Consider the following 19,569-nt stretch of genomic DNA (forward strand, 5'->3'; position numbering starts at 1 on the left):
TGTTAAACATACATAAATAAATATTGATAAATAAAGTTTTAAAAACCCAAATATGATATTGTACTTATAAAGAATACATTGAAAACAGAAAGGAAATCATACTTTTGATGAGGTAGATGTTGGAGTAAAAGGGTCCAGTCAAAGCTTTAGTATTTACATAAGTGATAAAGGAATATTAGTACTAAAATATGGATAGCCTAGATAAAAAGTCTCCCAATTTATGCAAAGCAAATAGAAAATAATGGTAGAAACTGCAAAACAAAGTTGTAGAGACAAATGACAATACACATTTATCAGACTGTGATAGAGCAAGCTGACTGGGGTTTAACCAGCTGAACTGAACCAGTGTGGTGGAATGAAGTGGTGAAGAGCATGGATTCCACAGCTAAAGTGCCTGGTTCAAGTCCCACCTCTGTCACGTCATTATTGTCATCATCATCATCATCATCATTATTATTAGGTACTGTGCTTTGAACCCAGAGACACTTTGCCACTGGGCTACATCCCTATCCCTTATTTTGTATTTTGAGACAGGGTCTCATCTGACTAAATTGCTTAGGGCCTTGCTGAATTGCCGTGGCTAGCCTTGAATATGTGATCCTCCTGTCTCAGCCTCCCAAGTTGCTGGATTATAGGCATGCACCACCATTCCTGGCCTCTGTCACTTTATATCTGTGTGAATTTGAGTACGGCACTTACTTTACTCTGTGCCTCACTTTCTTTACTTATGAATCCAGAGGAAAAATGGAACTTTCTCCTTATGAACATTTCATGACTTAGTATATGTAAATTGAAGCAGAATAAGGCCTTTCTAAGTGTCTTTATTGGCAATAAACAAGTGACACTTATCACAGGAATTAAATAGAAAAGATAGAATAGAATAGATAGCTCCAACAATATCTATATTTATTTCACAATAACATTGATCATATGTGAGGTCAAATGAGACTCAATAAATAGATAGCACAAGGAGGGATTATATATCCCATATTCCTTTGCACAACCAAAAACAAACTAATGAAATAGCCATATGATATAAATATTTCAATGAAAAATCTTTAGGTCAGGCGAAAGAAATTCTTACAAAACATTATTTCATTTTTTTGGGTGGGAGGTGTTACTGGGAATTGAATACATACTCATAATAGTAGAATAGAGAGGATTTTACAAATGGTGATACCTAGATTAAGATACATACAGTGACTTTTTATGGCCAGAGGCTTTATTAGAGTTCTGCTTTATTAACTAGAATGAAAAAGGGAAGTATAAAACTGTTGGTTCAATCTCAAAGTTTTGACAAGCAAACAATGTAATCATCTAACACATAAAAAAGGGAAGCAATGAAAGTAATAAGTATTTGGGCTGGGGTGTGGCTCAGTGATAGAGCGCTCCGCTTGCCTAGCACGTACTGGGCACTAGGTTCGATCCTCAGCACCACATAAAAAATAAATAAATTGGGCTGGGGATGTGGCTCAAGCGGTAGCGCGCTCGCCTGGCATGCGTGCGGCCCGGGTTCGATCCTCAGCACCACATAAAAACAAAGATGTTGTGTCCGCCGAGAACTAAAAAATAAATATTAAAAAATTCTCTCTCTCTCTCTCTCTCCTCTCTCACTCTCTCTTAAAAAAATAAATAAAATAAAGGTATTAAAAAAAGTAATAAGTATTTAAATTAGTCATGAGAAGAATTGAGAAAAAGAGTCAAGAAATGTTTAAAACTTAAAAGTCGTAGAATTCATAAATTTAAAGGAACAATGAGAATTAAAAATATTAGAAATTACAATAAATTGGGGCTGGGGTTGTGGCTCCGTGGTAGATCACTTGCCTCGCACATGTGAGGCACTGAGTTCAATGCGCCACCTAAAATAAATAAATAAAATAAAGGTAATGTGTGCATCTGCTACTAAAAAAAATGTATAAACAACAAAACAAAACAAACAAAAAAACCATAGGCTCAGGAAAAAAAATGAATTACAATAAATATATCAGCTGAAATTTAAAATATTATGGTCTAACAAACATTTTTTTCCAACAAATATTTATAAGATGTTAAATTTAAGATTAAAAACCTAATTTTCTTAGCCAGGTATGGTGGTACATGCCTGTAATCCTAGCTTCTCAGGAGGCTGAGGCAGGAGGATTGTAAATTCAAGGCCATCCTGTACAATTTAGTGAGACCTTGTCTCAGAAAAAGAAAAAAAAAAAAAAGAAAAAGAAAGAGGGGTTGGTGTTGGTGATATAGCTCCATGGTACAGTGCCATGGGGTTCAATCCTCAGTTTTGGAAATAAAAAAAACATCTATCAAATACTCCCAGGGGATTAAATTTAAAAAGTATACCCCACAAACTAAAAAAAGAAAAAAAAGCGAATGTTTTTAAATTAATGAAGCAATAGAAGAAATAAGCCAGATTAGTATGACTATATAAAAATTTAAAAACTTTAATTAAAAATAATAAAATATAACAAGATGAAATGGAAGTAGCAGAATGGAAAAACACTTGAGATAGTTAAAAATTTATTATTACAGTATATGGGGACACCATGGAAACAAAATAGCAAAAGCACTGACCTATTTCATCTCTAGATAATTTAAAATTCATTTTTAAAGTTGTGATATAGATACCTAGTAAATGAAAAAATATAAGAATTATATAAAAATCCTAGCAAGATGGGCTGGGGTTGTGGCTCAGTGGTAGAGCACTTGCCTAGCAAGTGTGAGGTACTGGGTTTGATCCCCAGCACAATAAAAAAATAATAATAATAAACAAATAAAATAAAGATATATATAAAAAATCCTAGCAAGACTAATAAGAAATTGATATATGTTTGTAATTTTTCTTTTTTTAATATTTATTTTTTAGCTTTAGGTGGACACAATATCTTTATTTTATTTTTATATGGTGCTGAGGATCGAACCCAGTGCCTCACGCATGCCAGGTGAATGCGCTACTGCTTGAGCCATATCCCCAGCCCCTGTAATTTTTCTTATTTGTGTACTATTTGACCACTTGTAACAGGAATCATTAAAAGGATTACTTTTTATCTAGTAATCTTACTTTTGGAAATTTAGCTCAGGGAAAGAATTTAAAGGAAAGAGAATCTCATGTGGAGATCTTTTAAAACAGCATATTTATATAACAAAAAACATCAAAAGGAAAACCAGAAAAGCTTTGAAACCATCCCAAGTACCCACAATTACAGTGATGGTTGAAATATGGGGCATCCATCGAGTGTTGTAAAGTGTATGTTACCTAGAATCATGGAAGTTTACTTGTTAAATAATAAGTAAAACAATAGGATGCAAGATTTAATGTAGGCTCGACTTGCCAATTTGTGAAGATTGTTAATTCACAGCAATAGTCGTTGTTTTAGTATAAAATAATTGGTAAATTTTACATTAAGTCATAAGTGTGAAGGAAAATTCATGATAGGATTTTCATTTGTGTAGTCATGTCCCCCAACAACCCAGAGACTCTAAAAATCCCCTAACAGGGCTGTGGGGATAACTCAGCCCTGCTAAAGACCCTGGGTTTTGGGTTTTGTCTGTAGCACTGCAGAAAACCCCTCACAGTTTACCTGTTTGTGCCTTTATCTTACAGTGCTTGTTTCAGTTTCTGGTAAATGTTTCTCAGAGTGGAAAACCTGGGAAGCCTAGCATTGCAGCAGTCTCCGTCAGCACCCAGCACAGATCTGTTCTACAAATTAATGATACCCTGGAAGAGAAAGAAGTTTGTAGGTTTGTTTTTGCTTTGATGTGATCTAACTGAAGTCTGAGTTTTCTCTCTACTTTTTTTCTTATGTGGTTTTGTTTTTATTCTCTTAAATATATTTTATATCTACTGATCTGTACCCAGAAAGGAATATCATTTTCCCTTGGTGAATTAGGAAAGTCCAATTCTGTCCCTAATCTAGCCATTTGTCATATTTTTATCTCATCCTTTTAGGCTGGAATACAAATTTGGAGAATTTGGAAACTATTCTGTCTTGGTAAAGGACACTTACAATGGAGTCAGTGAAATTGCGTGTGACCTAGTTGTTAATAAGAATCCAGTTGACAGTGACCTTCGTATGTATATGCTCTTCGTTGATTTTTTTTTTAATTTGCATTTTCGGAGGTTTTAGTTTTTGAGTACTCTTTGTAAATTGAAGCAGTCTATGGCATATAAATGAAAATCTGGCTTACAGATATCTATACCATTTAGTTTTGGTATGATTATATTTTTGTTTGGTGCTAGAAATAGAACCCTTAGGATTTGTGTTTGCTAGTAAGCACTTGTTATGCCTCCCAGCCCAATTGTAATATTTTTTATTGTGTCACTGATGGACACTAAGAAAATTAGGTAACATATTAAAAATTGTATAATATATCAACATATCCCCATATCATTATTAAGCTTAATTATGAATCATAAATAAATAAAAAAATTAATTCAATGGAAAGAAGTAAGAAATAGGATAATTGGCTTTCCTTGTTTTAGGATTTAGGGTGTAGTATTTCCTGTATGTGTCTACTGATAATGAGCCCAGAGGTCCCCTTTACATTAAGAAGGGATTATTCATTCTATAATAATTCCATTGAAGAAAATCTGTCATCCTGAGCTCCCCATTAGATAATTGTTCTCTTGCCTTTCAAGAGAAACTAATGAATCCCCGTGGTGCTAATATATACAGTTCACATAGAAATATCATAGACCAAAGTTATTGCAGAAGAATGAAGAAGACAATATGAAAGGACCAATATGGGACAATTTAAGCATTAAAAATAAAAATAAATGTCATTGATGAAAAATAATGGATACATAAAAACTATGGGATCATTATAAAATTAGAGTGAGGCCCCCTCCCCAATTAAAAACAAAACAAAGTAATACTCTGGTTGACTAGGGTGATTTAAAAGTATCGGTTGAAAGGAAAGAATTAAACATTATCCTGTTTTAACTCTAATTGAAAAAGATAACCAAATTGTACTAGTTGATGAGCATGGCTTCTTTTTAGAATCCCAGCTAATGTGGCTGAATGGTAGGTTATTTTGCAAGCCCTAATGAAATAATTTTGCAAAAATCCTCAGATGAAACGGGAACTTTACACTGGAGGGATCAGGCTTTCACCAGCTCAACACATCTGCCAGGCACATGGTCAATTGCAGAAGGTGCTTCTTCTGTACTAGAAAATTATTGTTAAATTTTGTAACACATTGTGGTTATATTAAGGAAATAGTTCATTTTAAAGAAACTTTTGATTTTCAAATAGTTTTAGGTTACAAACATGTTGCAAACAAAACAAAACAACTCCTAAATACCCTTTACCTGGCTGCCCTTATACCCTTAAACTGTATAATCATAGTAAGAGTAGTTCATGTGCAATTATTGAAACCAGGTGCTTAACATTCTTATAATACTGATCTATTTAGGCTTATTTAAATTTTTCAAATTGCCCCTTTTGATGCCCATTTTCTGGTCCAGGATCCAATCTAGGATCCATGTGCATTTAGTTGTCAGATCTTCCTTCATCTCATTCAGTCCAGGACAGTTTCTCAGCCTTTCCTTTTCTTTCATGATCTTGACAGTTTTGAAGAGTACTGGCTAGTATTTTATAGATTGTCCCTGGATTTGGAGTAACTTGGTGTTTTCTCATGAGTAGGTAAAGGTTTTGCATTTTTTGGTAGAATACTACCAGAGCCATGTTGTCACCTTTTAGGTATGTTATGTCAGCAAGTTCATGAGGTTGATGTCTTGTACAGGTTTATTTGCATTAGAGGTACATACTGAATGCATACTGAATACTGTAGGGGTATAGGGACGTGATGTCTGGGATTGGGATTGATTTTAAAATAGATTACCCCCACAAAAAGGGAGGAGAGTTAGTAATAGATGAAGAGAATGATATCTTTTTCTTTTTCTTTTTGTTTTCTTTTTGCAGTACTGGGGATGGAACCCAGGTCTCACTCTTGCTAAGCAAGTGCTCTGCCACTGAGCTAACCCCCAGTCCTGAGAGTAAATATCTTGCCAATGCTAGAATTTGAGTGGTGGATATATATGGTTTTATTCTACAATTCCCTGTAATTTGTGTATGTTTGATATTTTTCATAATAAAAATTAGTACTCCCCTCATGCAGAGAAGTTTCTTGTTTATTGGAAATTTAATATAAGAATGTAAGCTTTTTCTATGTTGTTTTCATTTTTAATTGATAGGTTAGATGTAGTGATGTGATGTGACAACTTTGGTTCCTATGATGACATTTTTGGTGATAATGTTTTTCTTTTTATAGCTGTGAGTATTGCGTTCCTTATTGGTCTGTCCCTCGTCATTGCAATATCCTTCCTAAGGCTGTTGCTGAGGTAAGTTGTTGGAGAAGAAATGACTGTGGAGGGCAGAACACAGAGATAATATATTCAGAAAGGATAGTTTGATCCCTCAAATGACTATTATTTCATCCTGGCAGAGTCTCTAAAAGCATACAAACATGAACATTATTATTTGATTAAGTGAACATTTGTGTGTGTACCGTGTCTAGTCCAGTCCTAGGCATCAAAATCAGTGTAGACTAAGACATGTTCTCTGTAAGGAAATTTTGACAAAAGTTCTCATGAATGTTTGCCTTCTATCCTCCCACGTGGCCAAAAACAAAGAAAACACTTGAGTAATATTCTTTTCCTAAATAATCTCCCATCCTGCTTCTCAGTGAGTGGAAGTGGCTTGTGATAATTTTAGGAGGAGGCTGCTTTGTTGTACTCTCTTCCTCCTCTTAGCCTCTGAGCCCTGAGGCCACCCCTCTGTCCAACTTTCCTTTCCTCTCCCAGCCCAGGAACTGGGGGCAAAGAGGGAGGATGAGGGGCTGTACTTCAGAATCCCACAGACTCCCATTTGTAGAGTTGCTCACTTGAGGGATTTGTTCTTCTCTGCCTAGTTAACAGCCAGTCTGGTGAGTGAATTAGCAGACTAGAGAAGAAAAAATTTGAACATAGAATTGATCCAGACCTGGTTGAAGCAAAGTTTTTTAGTGCTTTAAAAGGAAGAAGGTTGATTGGAATAAAAGGAATAAGATCGATCCTGTTAGGATATCAGGAAGGATCAAAAGACTGTTGGTGAACTGTATCCAAGTTGGAAAAATGAAAACCTCACCTTTGCTGGGCATGGGGACTCACTCCTGTAATCCCATCCCTTCAGGAGACTGAGGCAGGAGTATCACAAGTTTGAGGCCAGCTAAGCAATTTAGTGAGGACTTGATCAATTTTGTGAGACTGTGTCTCAAAATAAAAATTTAAAAGGCCTGGGGATAGGGCTCAGTCTTAAAATGCCCCTGGGTTTTATCCCCAGTACAAAAAAAAAAGTTGATTGGCTTGAGGAAATCTTAAACTTTAGGGGAATTTATGCACTGTTTTCCTTCTAGCTTGTACATTTTAGAAATAGTTTAATCCCTTGTATGCAAAACTTGATTGGTATAAAAAGGTGAAAGAACTTCTTGCTTCGTAGAAGCACATGTTTAACCTAATGGCTTTTTAGGGGCAGAATAGAATTCTAGGAGGAGAATAAAATTCAGAGGAGTTCTGTGTTTTTTTGGATTAGAGTATCATCTTAACAATCTTTTGATAAGATGCAGATCCTATTCCAGTGTCTTTTTTTTTTTTTTTTTAGCTACACATGACATTACAATGATCTTGGCAATTCATACATTTGAATCATTGGGGTATAATTTCTCATTTTTCTGATTGTACAGATTGCAGAATCACACTAGTCATAGAGTCATCTATATTCCAGTGAGTTGTTAATGTGCTTTCACTTGAGGTGCTTATCTTGTGAATGGTTCTGTTCCATTTTTTTATGACGTAATTGAGAGCTGAGCTCAAGCACTTGCAAAGAGAAGTTCTATCTTGTCCCACTGTGGGGCTGAAACTTCTATTGCATGTGGTTCTGCTGCTCCTGCCTGTGGGCAGAGTGTTACTGTCCACAAAACTACAGTCCCTTACTGTTGCTCCATTGCTTTCCAACACACCCATGGAAGTCTGGGGAAGTTAGTATTAGTAGGAACCAGAAGAGAAGCAGCAAAGGTAGAAAGAACAAAGTCTCTCTGCTTTCACTTGGAGAACAAGCACGTGCAAGAGAATTACCACTTCTCCTTTTTGCCTTTCCTTAAGTATATCTATTTTAAGATTTTTCATGTGATAGTGACACTATTAATGCCGAATAAACTAGAAATGAGAGTTGTGTTGTAGGAGTAAAAGAGAAATTACAAATGTATGTGTTGTATGAATTATATTTTGATGCTGATTTGAACAATTGAACTTTCAAAAATAATTTACAGGATCAAAACTGAACTGGCTATGTGATGATATTAAGGAATTACTGCTTAACATATTAACATGATAATGTTTAGAAGAAAAAATTGTCCTTATCTTTTAGAGATACATATTGAATTATTTATGGATGAGATGAATGATTTTTGGGATTTTTCTATAAATTAATCAGAAATGAGGGTGGTGGGTAGTGTATAGATGAAATAAGATTGACCATGTGTGGGTATATTTGTTGGAGTTGAATGGTGGCAATTCAGTGTGCTAGTTTTTCTCATTCTGTTTGAAACTTTTCATGACAGAACAAAAAGTTTTATGCATTAGGTAATTCAGATGTGGCAAAATTAATGCAACACATATCAGTGGTTTTGTTTTTTGCCAGGCTAAGGTACACTTTTTGAAAGTTTTTTTTTTCCCCGGGTGAAAATGTTATTTAAAGAACAACCAGCTAATATATTTATATTTTCTTAATCATATAATAACTTAATGTCATCTGGATTTTTTTCCTGGATTAAATCAGCCATGTGGGGAAAAAGAACCCAATATAGTATTTGAATCATTACAAAGTTGCCTTCACACTTTTTCAGTGCACACACATGCATTTTTACTTAGTTGCAATCAACCATCTATGTTGAGTTTTTGCTTTTCGTATATAATAGCTTATCTTCATTCTTTGTTCAGAGCCTATAGTCTTGTTATTCTCATCACTGTGTCATAGTATCACACAGGTGCTGTATCCTGTGTTGAGTCATTCTTATATTGAGTAAATTTCGGTTGTTGCCAAATTTTTTGCTTTTTTAATTTTAATAGTATCATTAATACTTTCACAACTCTTCATTAGAGGCTTCATCACTGTTTCTGTTTTATTGATGAGGAAGTTATTCTGTAAAGGTATGGCTGCTATACATTTTGATTTCTTTTTTTAAAGAGAGAGTGAGAGAGAGAGAGAGAGAGAGAGAGAAAGAAAGAAAGAAAGAATGAATTTTTTAATATTTATTTTTTAGTTCTTGGTGGACACAACAACTTTGTTTGTATGCGGTGCTGAGGATCTAACCCGGGCCACACGCATGCCAGGCGAGCGTGCTACCACTTGAGCCACATCCGCAGCCCCAATAAATTTTGATTTCTATTGTTATGTTGTTAAAAAACTTCTTCAGTGTTTAGCTCTTTAACTAATATAAACACGAACCTTCAATTAATTTTATTTCAATATGTTATCCAATTGTTTTGAAAATTCTACCAAAGAAAATGAATTAACTAAAGCTTTTATGTATTTACAGTTTGGATGACTTCAGTAATTGGATTTCTAAGGCAATAAATTCTCGAGAAACTGATCGCCTCATCAATTCTGTGAGTTATTGGGATAGATCATGCATTGTCTGGTTTTCTAAATTTGGAGGTCCTAATTTCCTATTTAGTAAATAGTATTGCCCAGCTCAATAAACTTTGTTTACATTATGGAAAAACCAGGTTGAGGATCCCAAATTTTTACCCCCATGGTGCTAGGGATTGAACACAGGGCCTTGCACATGCTGACAAGCACTCAACCATTGAGCTACATCCCAGCCTGACCCATATCCTTAATAAAGAGCTGCCTAGTCCTCACCTTCTGTAAAGGCTCCACCCTTCTCTTTCTTCAGAGGGGACATTTTCCAGTCTGGTGGCAGCACTGTTCAAACCATTCAGTTAAGTAAAGATCAAAACCAAAGAATATGGGACATTGACATTAACTCTATAATTACCAATGGCCCACTCTAATGATTAAATATTTCATGAAATTTGTGCTAATAAATTATGGGCATGTTTGCTTCTGTCCTTGTACTTACTCAACAAAATGCACCAAAAGCAAATAAAGTGGAAAAACCAAAATAAAACTAAACAAAACTAAATAATTATTCAGAAAACTATCTTTAGTTTTCCACTAATATTTTTTTTCCTAATATATTGAGTAATGAAATTTACTCCTCCCTTTTATTGATTGTCATCTCTTTCTCTATTTTTTCTAAAGGAGCTGGGGTCCCCAAGCAGGGCAGACCCTCTTAGTGGTGATATCCAACCAGAAATGTGGCGCCAGGTGGGCTCGCCATACCGTCTCCGTTGTGTGGACACATTCAGGGGGTATGTGAGGCTCCGTTGTGACTTGGTGGGCACAGGTCCTTGAAGGATTGTGTAATTACACGTAAACACACTTAACTTGAGGTATTTTTTATATATCCATTACTTTCTAGGCTAGAAAGTATTGTTTGGATATAAAAATAAAGTCTTCAGTCTTTCCTTACTTGAAAATTGTCACGATAAGTGGTTGAGATATAGCTCAGTGGTGGAATGTGTGCTTAGCATATACAAGGACTTGAGTTTGATCCCCAGCACTGCAAATTTAAAAAATAAAGAAAATTGTTATGATGTCCATTATAGTACATTGATAAGAGGAGTAGGACAAGGCCAGAGCCAGTTTCTACTACTATATACAGTCTGCTGAGTTAAGGTCATTTGCATTTGAGCAAATGGCTATACTTGGGACTATAAACTGGGCCACCATGTCCAGTCAGTAGCTTGACAATTTAGAAGATATGCCAGTCCAGAAATGAAACACCAGCCTGTGGAAGAGTAAGTGGTCATCCTTCACTGTTGGTGGAACAATTTGAAAATCAGACTCTTTTGATAGCAAGTCCATAGTTATACCATTCAGTTTTGTTTCATTTACATCTAAACATAGCCTGAAGGTAATTTCAGACAGTCTTCTTAGTGTGCCTGTTTTGTTTTGTTTGGTGCTGGAAATTGAATGTAGGGTTTCATACATGCTAAGCACATGCCCTGCCACTGAGCTACACTGCCAGCCCCATGCCTGCATTTTGACTGTGACTTGTCACATGAGGTCAGGTGTGGAATTTTCTATTGATAGCATCATTTCAGCCCTAAAAAAGTTTTGGTTTTTGGAACATTTTAGATTAGAGATACTCAAGTAAAAACAATATAGCAATAATGACAATAATAAATTTGCTAACAGTTTTAAAGTTCTGTGTGCCAATGTGTTAGTCAGTTTTTCATCACTGTGACCAAAATACCTGACAGGAACAACTTAGAGGAGAAAAAGGTTATCTTGTGGTCATGTTTTCAGAGGTTCAGTCCATGCATGATTAACTGACTCCATTGCTTTGGGCCCAGGTGAGGCATAGCATCATGGTGGAAGGGTGTGGTGAAGGAGAGCTGCTCAGCTCATAGCAGCAGAGGACAGGGACAAAATATATTCCCCAACTGATCTATTTCCTTCAGCCACGCTCTATCTGCCTTCAGTTACCACCCAATAATCCAGCAAATGGATCAGTCCACTGATTAGGTTATGGCTTTTGTAATCTAATCAGATCTTCGGGCATTGCCACATGAACTTTTTTAGAGAGATCTCATATCCAAATAACAGCTATCACTTCTCTAACTTGTCTTAATTTATTTAGTCTCTTTATTCCTATAGGTATACACTTTTAAATTTATCTATTTTTTAGTTTTAGATGGACACAATACCTTTATTTTATTCATTTATTTTTTATGTGGTGCTGAGGATCAAATCCAGTGCCTCACATGGGCTAGGCAAGTGTTCTAGCACTGAGCCACAATCTAGCCCAAGGTACACACTTTTAATATGCCTGTTTCACAGATGAATTGAGCCAAGGAGTTAAGTAATTTTCCCATGGTCACTCAGGTAGTAAAGCCAGAATTTGATTCCAGTTAGTTGAGTTATAGAGGCCCCACAAATTATTCCCTTATATACTAAAGTCTTTATTTTCTGCATTCTGCACAGTTAGCACCAAATGATAGCATATTCAGAATCTACTGTTTTCTTCTTTCTTTCCAATCATCATTGCCAGTTTTGAAGATAAGATATTTACAGGTGAACAGAAGCTAGCATTTATTAAGCGCCCCAAACGTGCCAACCACATAGTCATGTGGTAGGGTATTGTACAGAGTTAATTGAATCTTAGTGTAAAGTCTCATGACTAATAAGAGAAAAAGACTCAGGATATGAATCCTTAGCTCTTTGATTCCAGTGACTCTGTACCTTCTACAACGGTTCTTTAACCTGAGACATCAAATTATTGGCACACGATTGAGTTACTGGAAATGTTTTGCTATGTTCCCAAGTTATATAGCTTAGTAGTAAAGTACAATTTTTTTTTGAAACATGTTGGAAATATTTGCAACAGAACATTAGTGGATGATCCTAATTGTTGTGAAAATTGTTTCGGACAATAGTGTCTTGCCTTTATATTTCTTCTGATGATACAAACTGCTGTGTAGAATCACATTATTGCATGACTAATCTTGTGAGTATAAAGGAATGTCTTGGAGTTCAACCGTTCTTTGTCACCTTGCAGACCGTGAAAGTGTTCTTTTTGTTGACTTTACAGGCTAGCTCTCATACTCATGGTTTTTGTTAATTATGGAGGAGGAAAATATTGGTACTTTAAACATTCGAGTTGGAATGGTAAGTTACCTCAAGGTAACTTTGCTTGCAGTTTCATTCAGAGAACTGGCATCTGAAGAATCATTCAGCATTTCCTCTAAGGGCTTCAGAGATGAGGCCCTACCAGCCTCTTCTGAGCTATTGAGCTCTTTCCCCCAGAGAATGACGTTTAGATTTTTCTGTGGGCCCTTTAGTTTCTTGTGTGCTGCAGATCTCTAATGTGTGGATCTGATCTCTAATGTGTAGATGCTTCACTAGAGTAACAGGAAAACTAAATATTTCTGCTGACACCTGGAACTCAGCAGATGTGAAGAATTTGATTTTAAATGATCATTGTTATAGATATGACAGCTAACCATATTCTTGGGGAGTCTATCTTTTAAGACTCATGGTCCTTTTTGGTACTATCAAACTGGGGTTGATCTGAGTGGTGCTGAATCATAGCTGTAATCTGGCTTGGCATTTGGTTTAAGAATAGATTTTCTAGGAACCAAGAGAATCATTTTGAATTCTTACCTGTTATGGACCTCTGATTTTTGTTTTTTTTGTTTTTTTGTACTGAGAATTGAACCCAGACGTGCTTAACCACTAAACCATATCCCCAGTCCTTTTAATTTTTTCTTTTGAGACAGGATCCCACTAAGTTACTTAGGTCCTTACTAAGTTGCTGAGCTGGCTTTGAACTTGGCGATCCTCCTGCCTCAGCCTCCAAAGTTGCTGGGATTACAGGTGTGCAGCACTGCACCTGGCTGGACAGTGATTTTTGTGAAATTCCAGTAGTCTTTGTTCTGGACAGTTCATATATGTAGAGGGCTGGGGAAAGATATATAAATGGAGCTCATTGTGATCATGTTTGACCATTGGTACCCAGGTTCCATGTATTGATTACTGGGAGGGAATTCATGATGTCATTGCAGGTCCATGGGTGAGGCACTTCTGCATCAGATCTGGAGCCCAAATGCTTGTAGGACCCAAATTGTATTCAAGTATTTATTTTAAAACAAAAGATTCATGTCTCCTATTTGTGCCTAAGTGTTAGCTCCTTTTTATGCAGCTGAATATCTACAGTTACATTGTCCATTAGACATTCTGCTGCAAAACAGAGAACATCTGGGGTGGGGGGAGCAATAAAGTTTGAATAGCATTGTATAAAGCTAGCAAACTTATCTACATACTTGTAATTTATTGTCTCATGTTTAGATATGGTCAGGAAATGTTCCAAGCCCATGGAATGGCTACAGAGTCTCAAGAGAGTCTCAAGAGAGTCTGTGTGTGTGTGTGTGTGTGTGTGTGTGTGTGTCTCCTCTATGTTAGTTGTACTTTCTGTGTCAATTATAATTATGTTCATTTTGAATTTAAGAAGTATTTATATTCAAGAATCCTCTTTCCATTTGTGCTTGTGTTATTCTGCAGGACTGACAGTGGCTGACCTTGTGTTCCCATGGTGAGTTGGCATTCTAACCATCAGCTCTTCCATGGGCATCTCTAGTTCTTTCTTTCAAATGATGCTGGAGGCCTTCTATGAGACGGGCCTTGAATTGTGCACCATAGGCCTGTGTTGGTTGTTACAGAGTCCTTCCAAAAGTTGCATCAATGGGTCGTTGTTATACTTGGCTTCATGTTTGTGCATGTGTGTAGAAAAGATGAATGTTTTTTGTTTTTCTTTTGTGGCTCTGGAGATTGAACCCAGGACCTTGTGCACACTAAGCACATGCTCTCCCATTGAGCTACAGCCCTATCCCAAAAGATGAGTGATTTTTTTAGGGAACATTATGTTGAACAGATAAGATATACTAGATCCTAAAATCCTATATTATAAATTTTGAATATATAGTTAAGTTCTACTAGTCCCAAAATGCATATAAAATCATATTTTCTGAAAAAAACATAGTATGTCTGTGAATAATGATAAATATGCAGCAAGCAGTGACAGTAATAAATTGAAATTTATTATAATAGTGCTATCCATACTCTGTTCATCCAGGGCTTCTCATTTTTGTTCAGGGACACTTTGTATATGTTGTGCAATTTGTGTCTTTGCTGTGATGCTTTGAGCACCTTCGCTCCATTATTAAGAAAGAGTACCAGAAGATTGTTATATATTGTTGGTTCCATTTTTCAACACTGATGAAGTCTTGATTTTTTGAGATGCGTATGGGTAGGGCAGTTTTACATAGGTGAAGACCTGGTAGTTCTCTCTTTTTTTAAATTGATTTTTTAAAAAAAATAAACAACAGCGGAATGCATTACAATTCTTATGACACATATATAGCAAATTTTTCATATCTCTGGTTATATATAAAGTATGCTTACACCAATTCGTGTCTTCATACATGTACTTCGTATAATGATGTCTATCACATTCCACTGCCCTTGCTAATACCCTGCCCCCTCCTTTTCCCTCCCACCCCTCAGCCCTATCTAGATTTCATCTATTCCTCTTATGCTCCCCCTCCCTATCCTACTATGAGTCAACCTCCTTCATATCAGAGAAAACATTCAGCATTTGTTTTTTTAGATTGGCTAACTTCACTTAGCTTTATCTTCTCCAACTGCATCCATTTACCTGCAAATGCCATGATTTTGTTCTCTTTTATTGCTGAGTAAAATTCCATTGTGTATGTATGCCACTTTTTTTTATCCATTCATCTGCTGAAGGCATCTAGGTTGATTCCACAGTTTAGCTATTGTGAGTTGTGCTGCTGTAAACATTGATGTGAGGTGAACAGAGAGCATACATCTGGGAGCAAGTTTTTACTCCTCACACATCAGACACTTCTCAGAAGACGATATACAATCAATCAACAAATATATGAAAAAATGTTCATCCTCTCTAGCAATTAGAGAAATGCAAATCAAAACTACTCTAAGATATCATCTCACTCCAGTCATAATGGCAGCTGTTATGCATACAAACAACAATAAGTGTTGGCGAGGATATAGGGAAAAAGGTACACTCATACACTGCTGGTGGGACTGCAGATTGGTGCAAGCCAATATGGAAAGCAGTATGGAGATTCCTTGGAAATCTGGGAATGGAACCACCATTTGACCCAGCTATTCCTCTCCTTGGTCTATAATCAAAAGATTTAAAAACAGCATGCTACAGGGACCTAGTAGTTCTCTAAGTATATTCCCTGTGGGATTCCCTATAGGAAAGTTTCTGTTTGTAGAGGAGTTTTCTGATTAGATTGATCCTAGAAAGGAAGCTAAGGCATCTCTGAGAATACAGCAAGAGCAAGTTCTCACCTCCATAATCCTTTGCAAAATAACTAGGAAACTTAATAGTAGAATTTTCATTAAAGAGAGAATTTTGCATGATAAAAGAAAGGGGAAATACGTGTGACTGACTAAATGGGGAAAAAAGTTAAGCTTTCATTTTTGAAGGGAGCAGGAGTGGATTTAGAAATGATTGAAGTGTTTGGCTTGTTTCTCAAGGTCTGTGAGGGTATGCTAATAAAAAATCAGTTATTTGGATTGTGGCATCTTTCTTATAATTTCTCTTTGACAACTGTTTGGGAGAGTTGTCCTTGGCAATTCCACTTAATACTAAAGAAGTTTCCTCCTAAAATAGAACTTGGATATATGTTGTCAAAACCTCACAGCCCACCAGGACTATGTTCTGATTCTTTTCTATGTTATTAGCCCAGCTTGATTTCATAATTGGCTACTTTCAACTGAATGTACTGCTTCTATCATGTAGTATATTATAAAATATTAATGATATTTAGATAAAAAATTAGTAATTGACCACCTATTTTTAACCCACTTTTTATTATTGGTGCACTATAGTTGTACATAATGATGGGGTTTGTTGTTACATATTCGTACAAAATGACCACCTATTAATAGCATGTTTTGTTTTTTAGGTTTGTATTTATCATGGGATCTTCAATTTTTCTATCAATGACTTCTATACTGCAGCGAGGATGTTCAAAATTCAAATTGCTGGGGAAAATTGCATGGAGGAGTTTCCTGTTAATCTGTATAGGAATTTTCATCGTGAATCCCAATTATTGTCTTGGTCCATGTAAGTGTTTTTTTTTTCCCTTTTGTTGGTATATATTCACTTGAAAGTAGAAAAATCATGTTGTTATTTATTTATTTATTTTTGTGGTGCTCGGAATGGAACCCAGGTCCTTGCAGATGCTGGACAAGTGCTGTACTTCTGAGCTATACCCCCAGGCCTATATGTTGTAATCTGAAAGAAATGTAATTCCTCCATCTCAGGTACCTGCAAAAAGAACAACTTTAGAAAAATACATACAATACTTGTGTAACTTTGGGCATCATCAACATTATTATTATCTTGGAATTTTAGACCTGGCAGCAATCTGAACTACTCAAACTCTTCTGTTGTATGAGAGAAATATCCAATGCCAAGAAAGATTGATGTGTTTTCTCTGGATCATGAGGAGCAGGGCAGAGGGCCAGACCAGGTTACTTTGCTCTCAAGGCCCTGCTCTGCCATTTTGGATTCACCAACTTATAGTTTGGCGTGATAGTTTAAGAATTTACCTTCATCATCCCTTGTATGCTAACTGGCTGTCTGGGAAGGATGATGTCTTTGTCATTACTTTGTTGGTTCCAGTGAGTGAGACCGGATAGCTGAAGAAAGGATATCAATTCTGCACTTTATACCAGTATCAGAATCAGGAAAGGCAGTAGTCACTGTCCTCAAGGGCAGTCATTAGCTAAAGAGGACACAAATGTCTGGGTAGTAGCCAGTCAAGCCCCCAGGCAATAAGTCATTTTATTGAAAGGCTATAGGCACTAAGAGGAAGTAGAGATTATTTCTGGTTGGTGTCACCTAAAAGCTGATTTAATGCATTTCCAAAGAATGAGCCATTGCTCCCAGTAGTATTCATCCCAGAGTTTTTTATAGGGTTGTACTCTTCCATTGGTACAGTCCTGGAGCTTGTTGGGCAAGGAGAGTCAGTAACTGTCTTGTGTTGGGTCTGCAGATTCCTGGTGGATATGAAGGCCAAAGGTTATCTTTGTTTTATCTTTGTCCCCTGAGTAAGACACCTTTTTTCTTGGTCTCCCAGTCGGCCAACTTCATATTTTGAGGATGAGCCATATTCCTGACCATCCTTCTGATGAACGTATTGGTCTGTTCTTGGAGCTTGGATTTGAGCCTTGTCTTCTGACTATGTATATTTCTGCTCCAAGAACTTAAAAAGACTTATTTAGATGTAATAAGAGTATGTCTTCCCTTCATTAAAAAAGTAAATTATTTTGGAATGTGATGAGAAATTTTGGGTAATGCCTTACCTAACTTGTTTCTTCTGCAGTGTCTTGGGATAAGGTGCGAATTCCTGGTGTCCTGCAGAGGTTGGGAGTAACTTACTTTGTGGTTGCTGTGTTGGAGCTCCTCTTTGCTAAACCCATGCTTGAAAATTGTGTTTTGGTGAGAAATCACGGTTTTTTTTTTTAAAAGAGACATGAAAAAGTTCACTTTGTAGTTTTTAGTATTTTTTTTAAGTTCTGATTATAACAGTGTTTGTACTAATCAAATGTATTCCTTCCCTCCTTTATCAAGCTATTTTTATTTAATCTCTATCATTGTTATTATCATTTTTTTTGCATGCTTGGGATTGAACCCAGGGCCTGATGCATGCTAAGCAAGTGCTCTACCATTGAGCCACATCCTCAGTCCCCTGATTTCTTCTTAACTAATATTTTTACTGTTATATTTCAGAGTCAGAGAGAAAGAGAGAGATAGACAAACTTTATATGTATTAGATAAAAATTTGAATCACTGCTATAGAGATCAAAAGAATAATCAATTGGAATTTCTCAATACGTGTGCTCTTCTGTTTGCATTTGGTTTAGATGTGTTTTTTCCTTCTGCCCTCAGGAGAGAAGCTGCCCTTTTCTTCGAGATATCACTGACAGCTGGCCCCAGTGGCTCTTCATTCTGATTCTGGAAAGCATTTGGCTGGGCTTAACGTTCTTATTACCAGTTCCTGGGTGCCCTACGTAAGTGAACCCTTGTCCTACATAAGTAAGCCCTTTTCATATGTCACTTTCTGCCAAGTGAGAGGTTCTGGGCTTTCAGCTTTCAAATTTCTCAAGGCAGAGGAATTCTATTTCACTCTTCTACTTTGGGGCATACTTGACATTGGGAGAGAAGTTTGGTGTTTGGTCAGCTTGTGTAGAAATTGTGTTTACTACCTTATCCATGCGGGGAGCCATCAAGTCAAAAGAGCATTAATGAGAGTGCTTGGAGCCAGAGGGATGTTTTTGGCTTATACATGTTTGAGGATCTTTGAATTGGGCTGCATATAGTCACTATATACCACTCTGCCTTCTGAAGTCTTATAGTTTTTTTTTTTAGTTGAACATGGACTCAATACCTTTGTTTTACTTATTTATTTTATGTGATGCTAGGATTGAACCCAGTGCCTCACATGCACATGTGCAAGGCAAGCGCTTTGTCACTGAGCCACAACCCTAGCCCCTGAAGTCTCATAATTTAAGTATGTTTTTCACTTTCCTAGTGGATATCTTGGCCCTGGTGGTATTGGAGATTTTGGGAAATATCCAAATTGTACAGGAGGAGCTGCTGGCTACATTGATCGCCTACTTCTGGGAGATGATCATCTTTACCAGCACCCTTCTTCCGCAGTACGTGAGACTGGCAAGTCCTTGAACCTGGGAAACTTAGGGTCTCCAAAGTGAGGGAAAATAAAAAGAACGACCAGTTTTAGACCATGTGAAATGTTCAGCTATGTAAAATGGGATGGAAACTAAAAGTTGTCTACCTTAGTGACTTCAGCATTCATTATGTGGCAGTAGATGAACATTATTTTTAAGG

The 19,569-nt window shown here is 36.5% G+C and overlaps 1 protein-coding gene across 6 annotated transcripts in view; it reads left to right on the plus strand.

Moving 5' to 3' along the window:
• Window positions 1-19,569, plus strand: part of Hgsnat (heparan-alpha-glucosaminide N-acetyltransferase) — a 73,494-nt gene that overhangs the window by 11,457 nt on the left and 42,468 nt on the right. For 4 of the 6 annotated variants that reach the window (XM_078031299.1, XM_078031300.1, XM_013360921.3 and 1 more), the window contains exons 3-13: window positions 3,599-3,735; window positions 3,944-4,065; window positions 6,268-6,337; window positions 9,571-9,640; window positions 10,299-10,408; window positions 12,694-12,770; window positions 14,163-14,193; window positions 16,619-16,779; window positions 18,044-18,159; window positions 18,610-18,731; window positions 19,253-19,379. In XM_078031299.1, the coding sequence (XP_077887425.1) occupies window positions 3,599-3,735; window positions 3,944-4,065; window positions 6,268-6,337; window positions 9,571-9,640; window positions 10,299-10,408; window positions 12,694-12,770; window positions 14,163-14,193; window positions 16,619-16,779; window positions 18,044-18,159; window positions 18,610-18,731; window positions 19,253-19,379 (1,143 nt within the window). Of the gene's footprint in view, window positions 1-3,598; window positions 3,736-3,943; window positions 4,066-6,267; window positions 6,338-9,570; window positions 9,641-10,298; window positions 10,409-12,693; window positions 12,771-14,162; window positions 14,194-16,618; window positions 16,780-18,043; window positions 18,160-18,609; window positions 18,732-19,252; window positions 19,380-19,569 lie in introns of those variants that run through there. The other 2 variants (XM_040268255.2, XM_040268261.2) reach the window with 2 other exon arrangements.

Source organism: Ictidomys tridecemlineatus, chromosome 14, assembly GCF_052094955.1.
Source record: "Ictidomys tridecemlineatus isolate mIctTri1 chromosome 14, mIctTri1.hap1, whole genome shotgun sequence".
NCBI classification, from domain to species: domain Eukaryota; kingdom Metazoa; phylum Chordata; class Mammalia; order Rodentia; family Sciuridae; genus Ictidomys; species Ictidomys tridecemlineatus.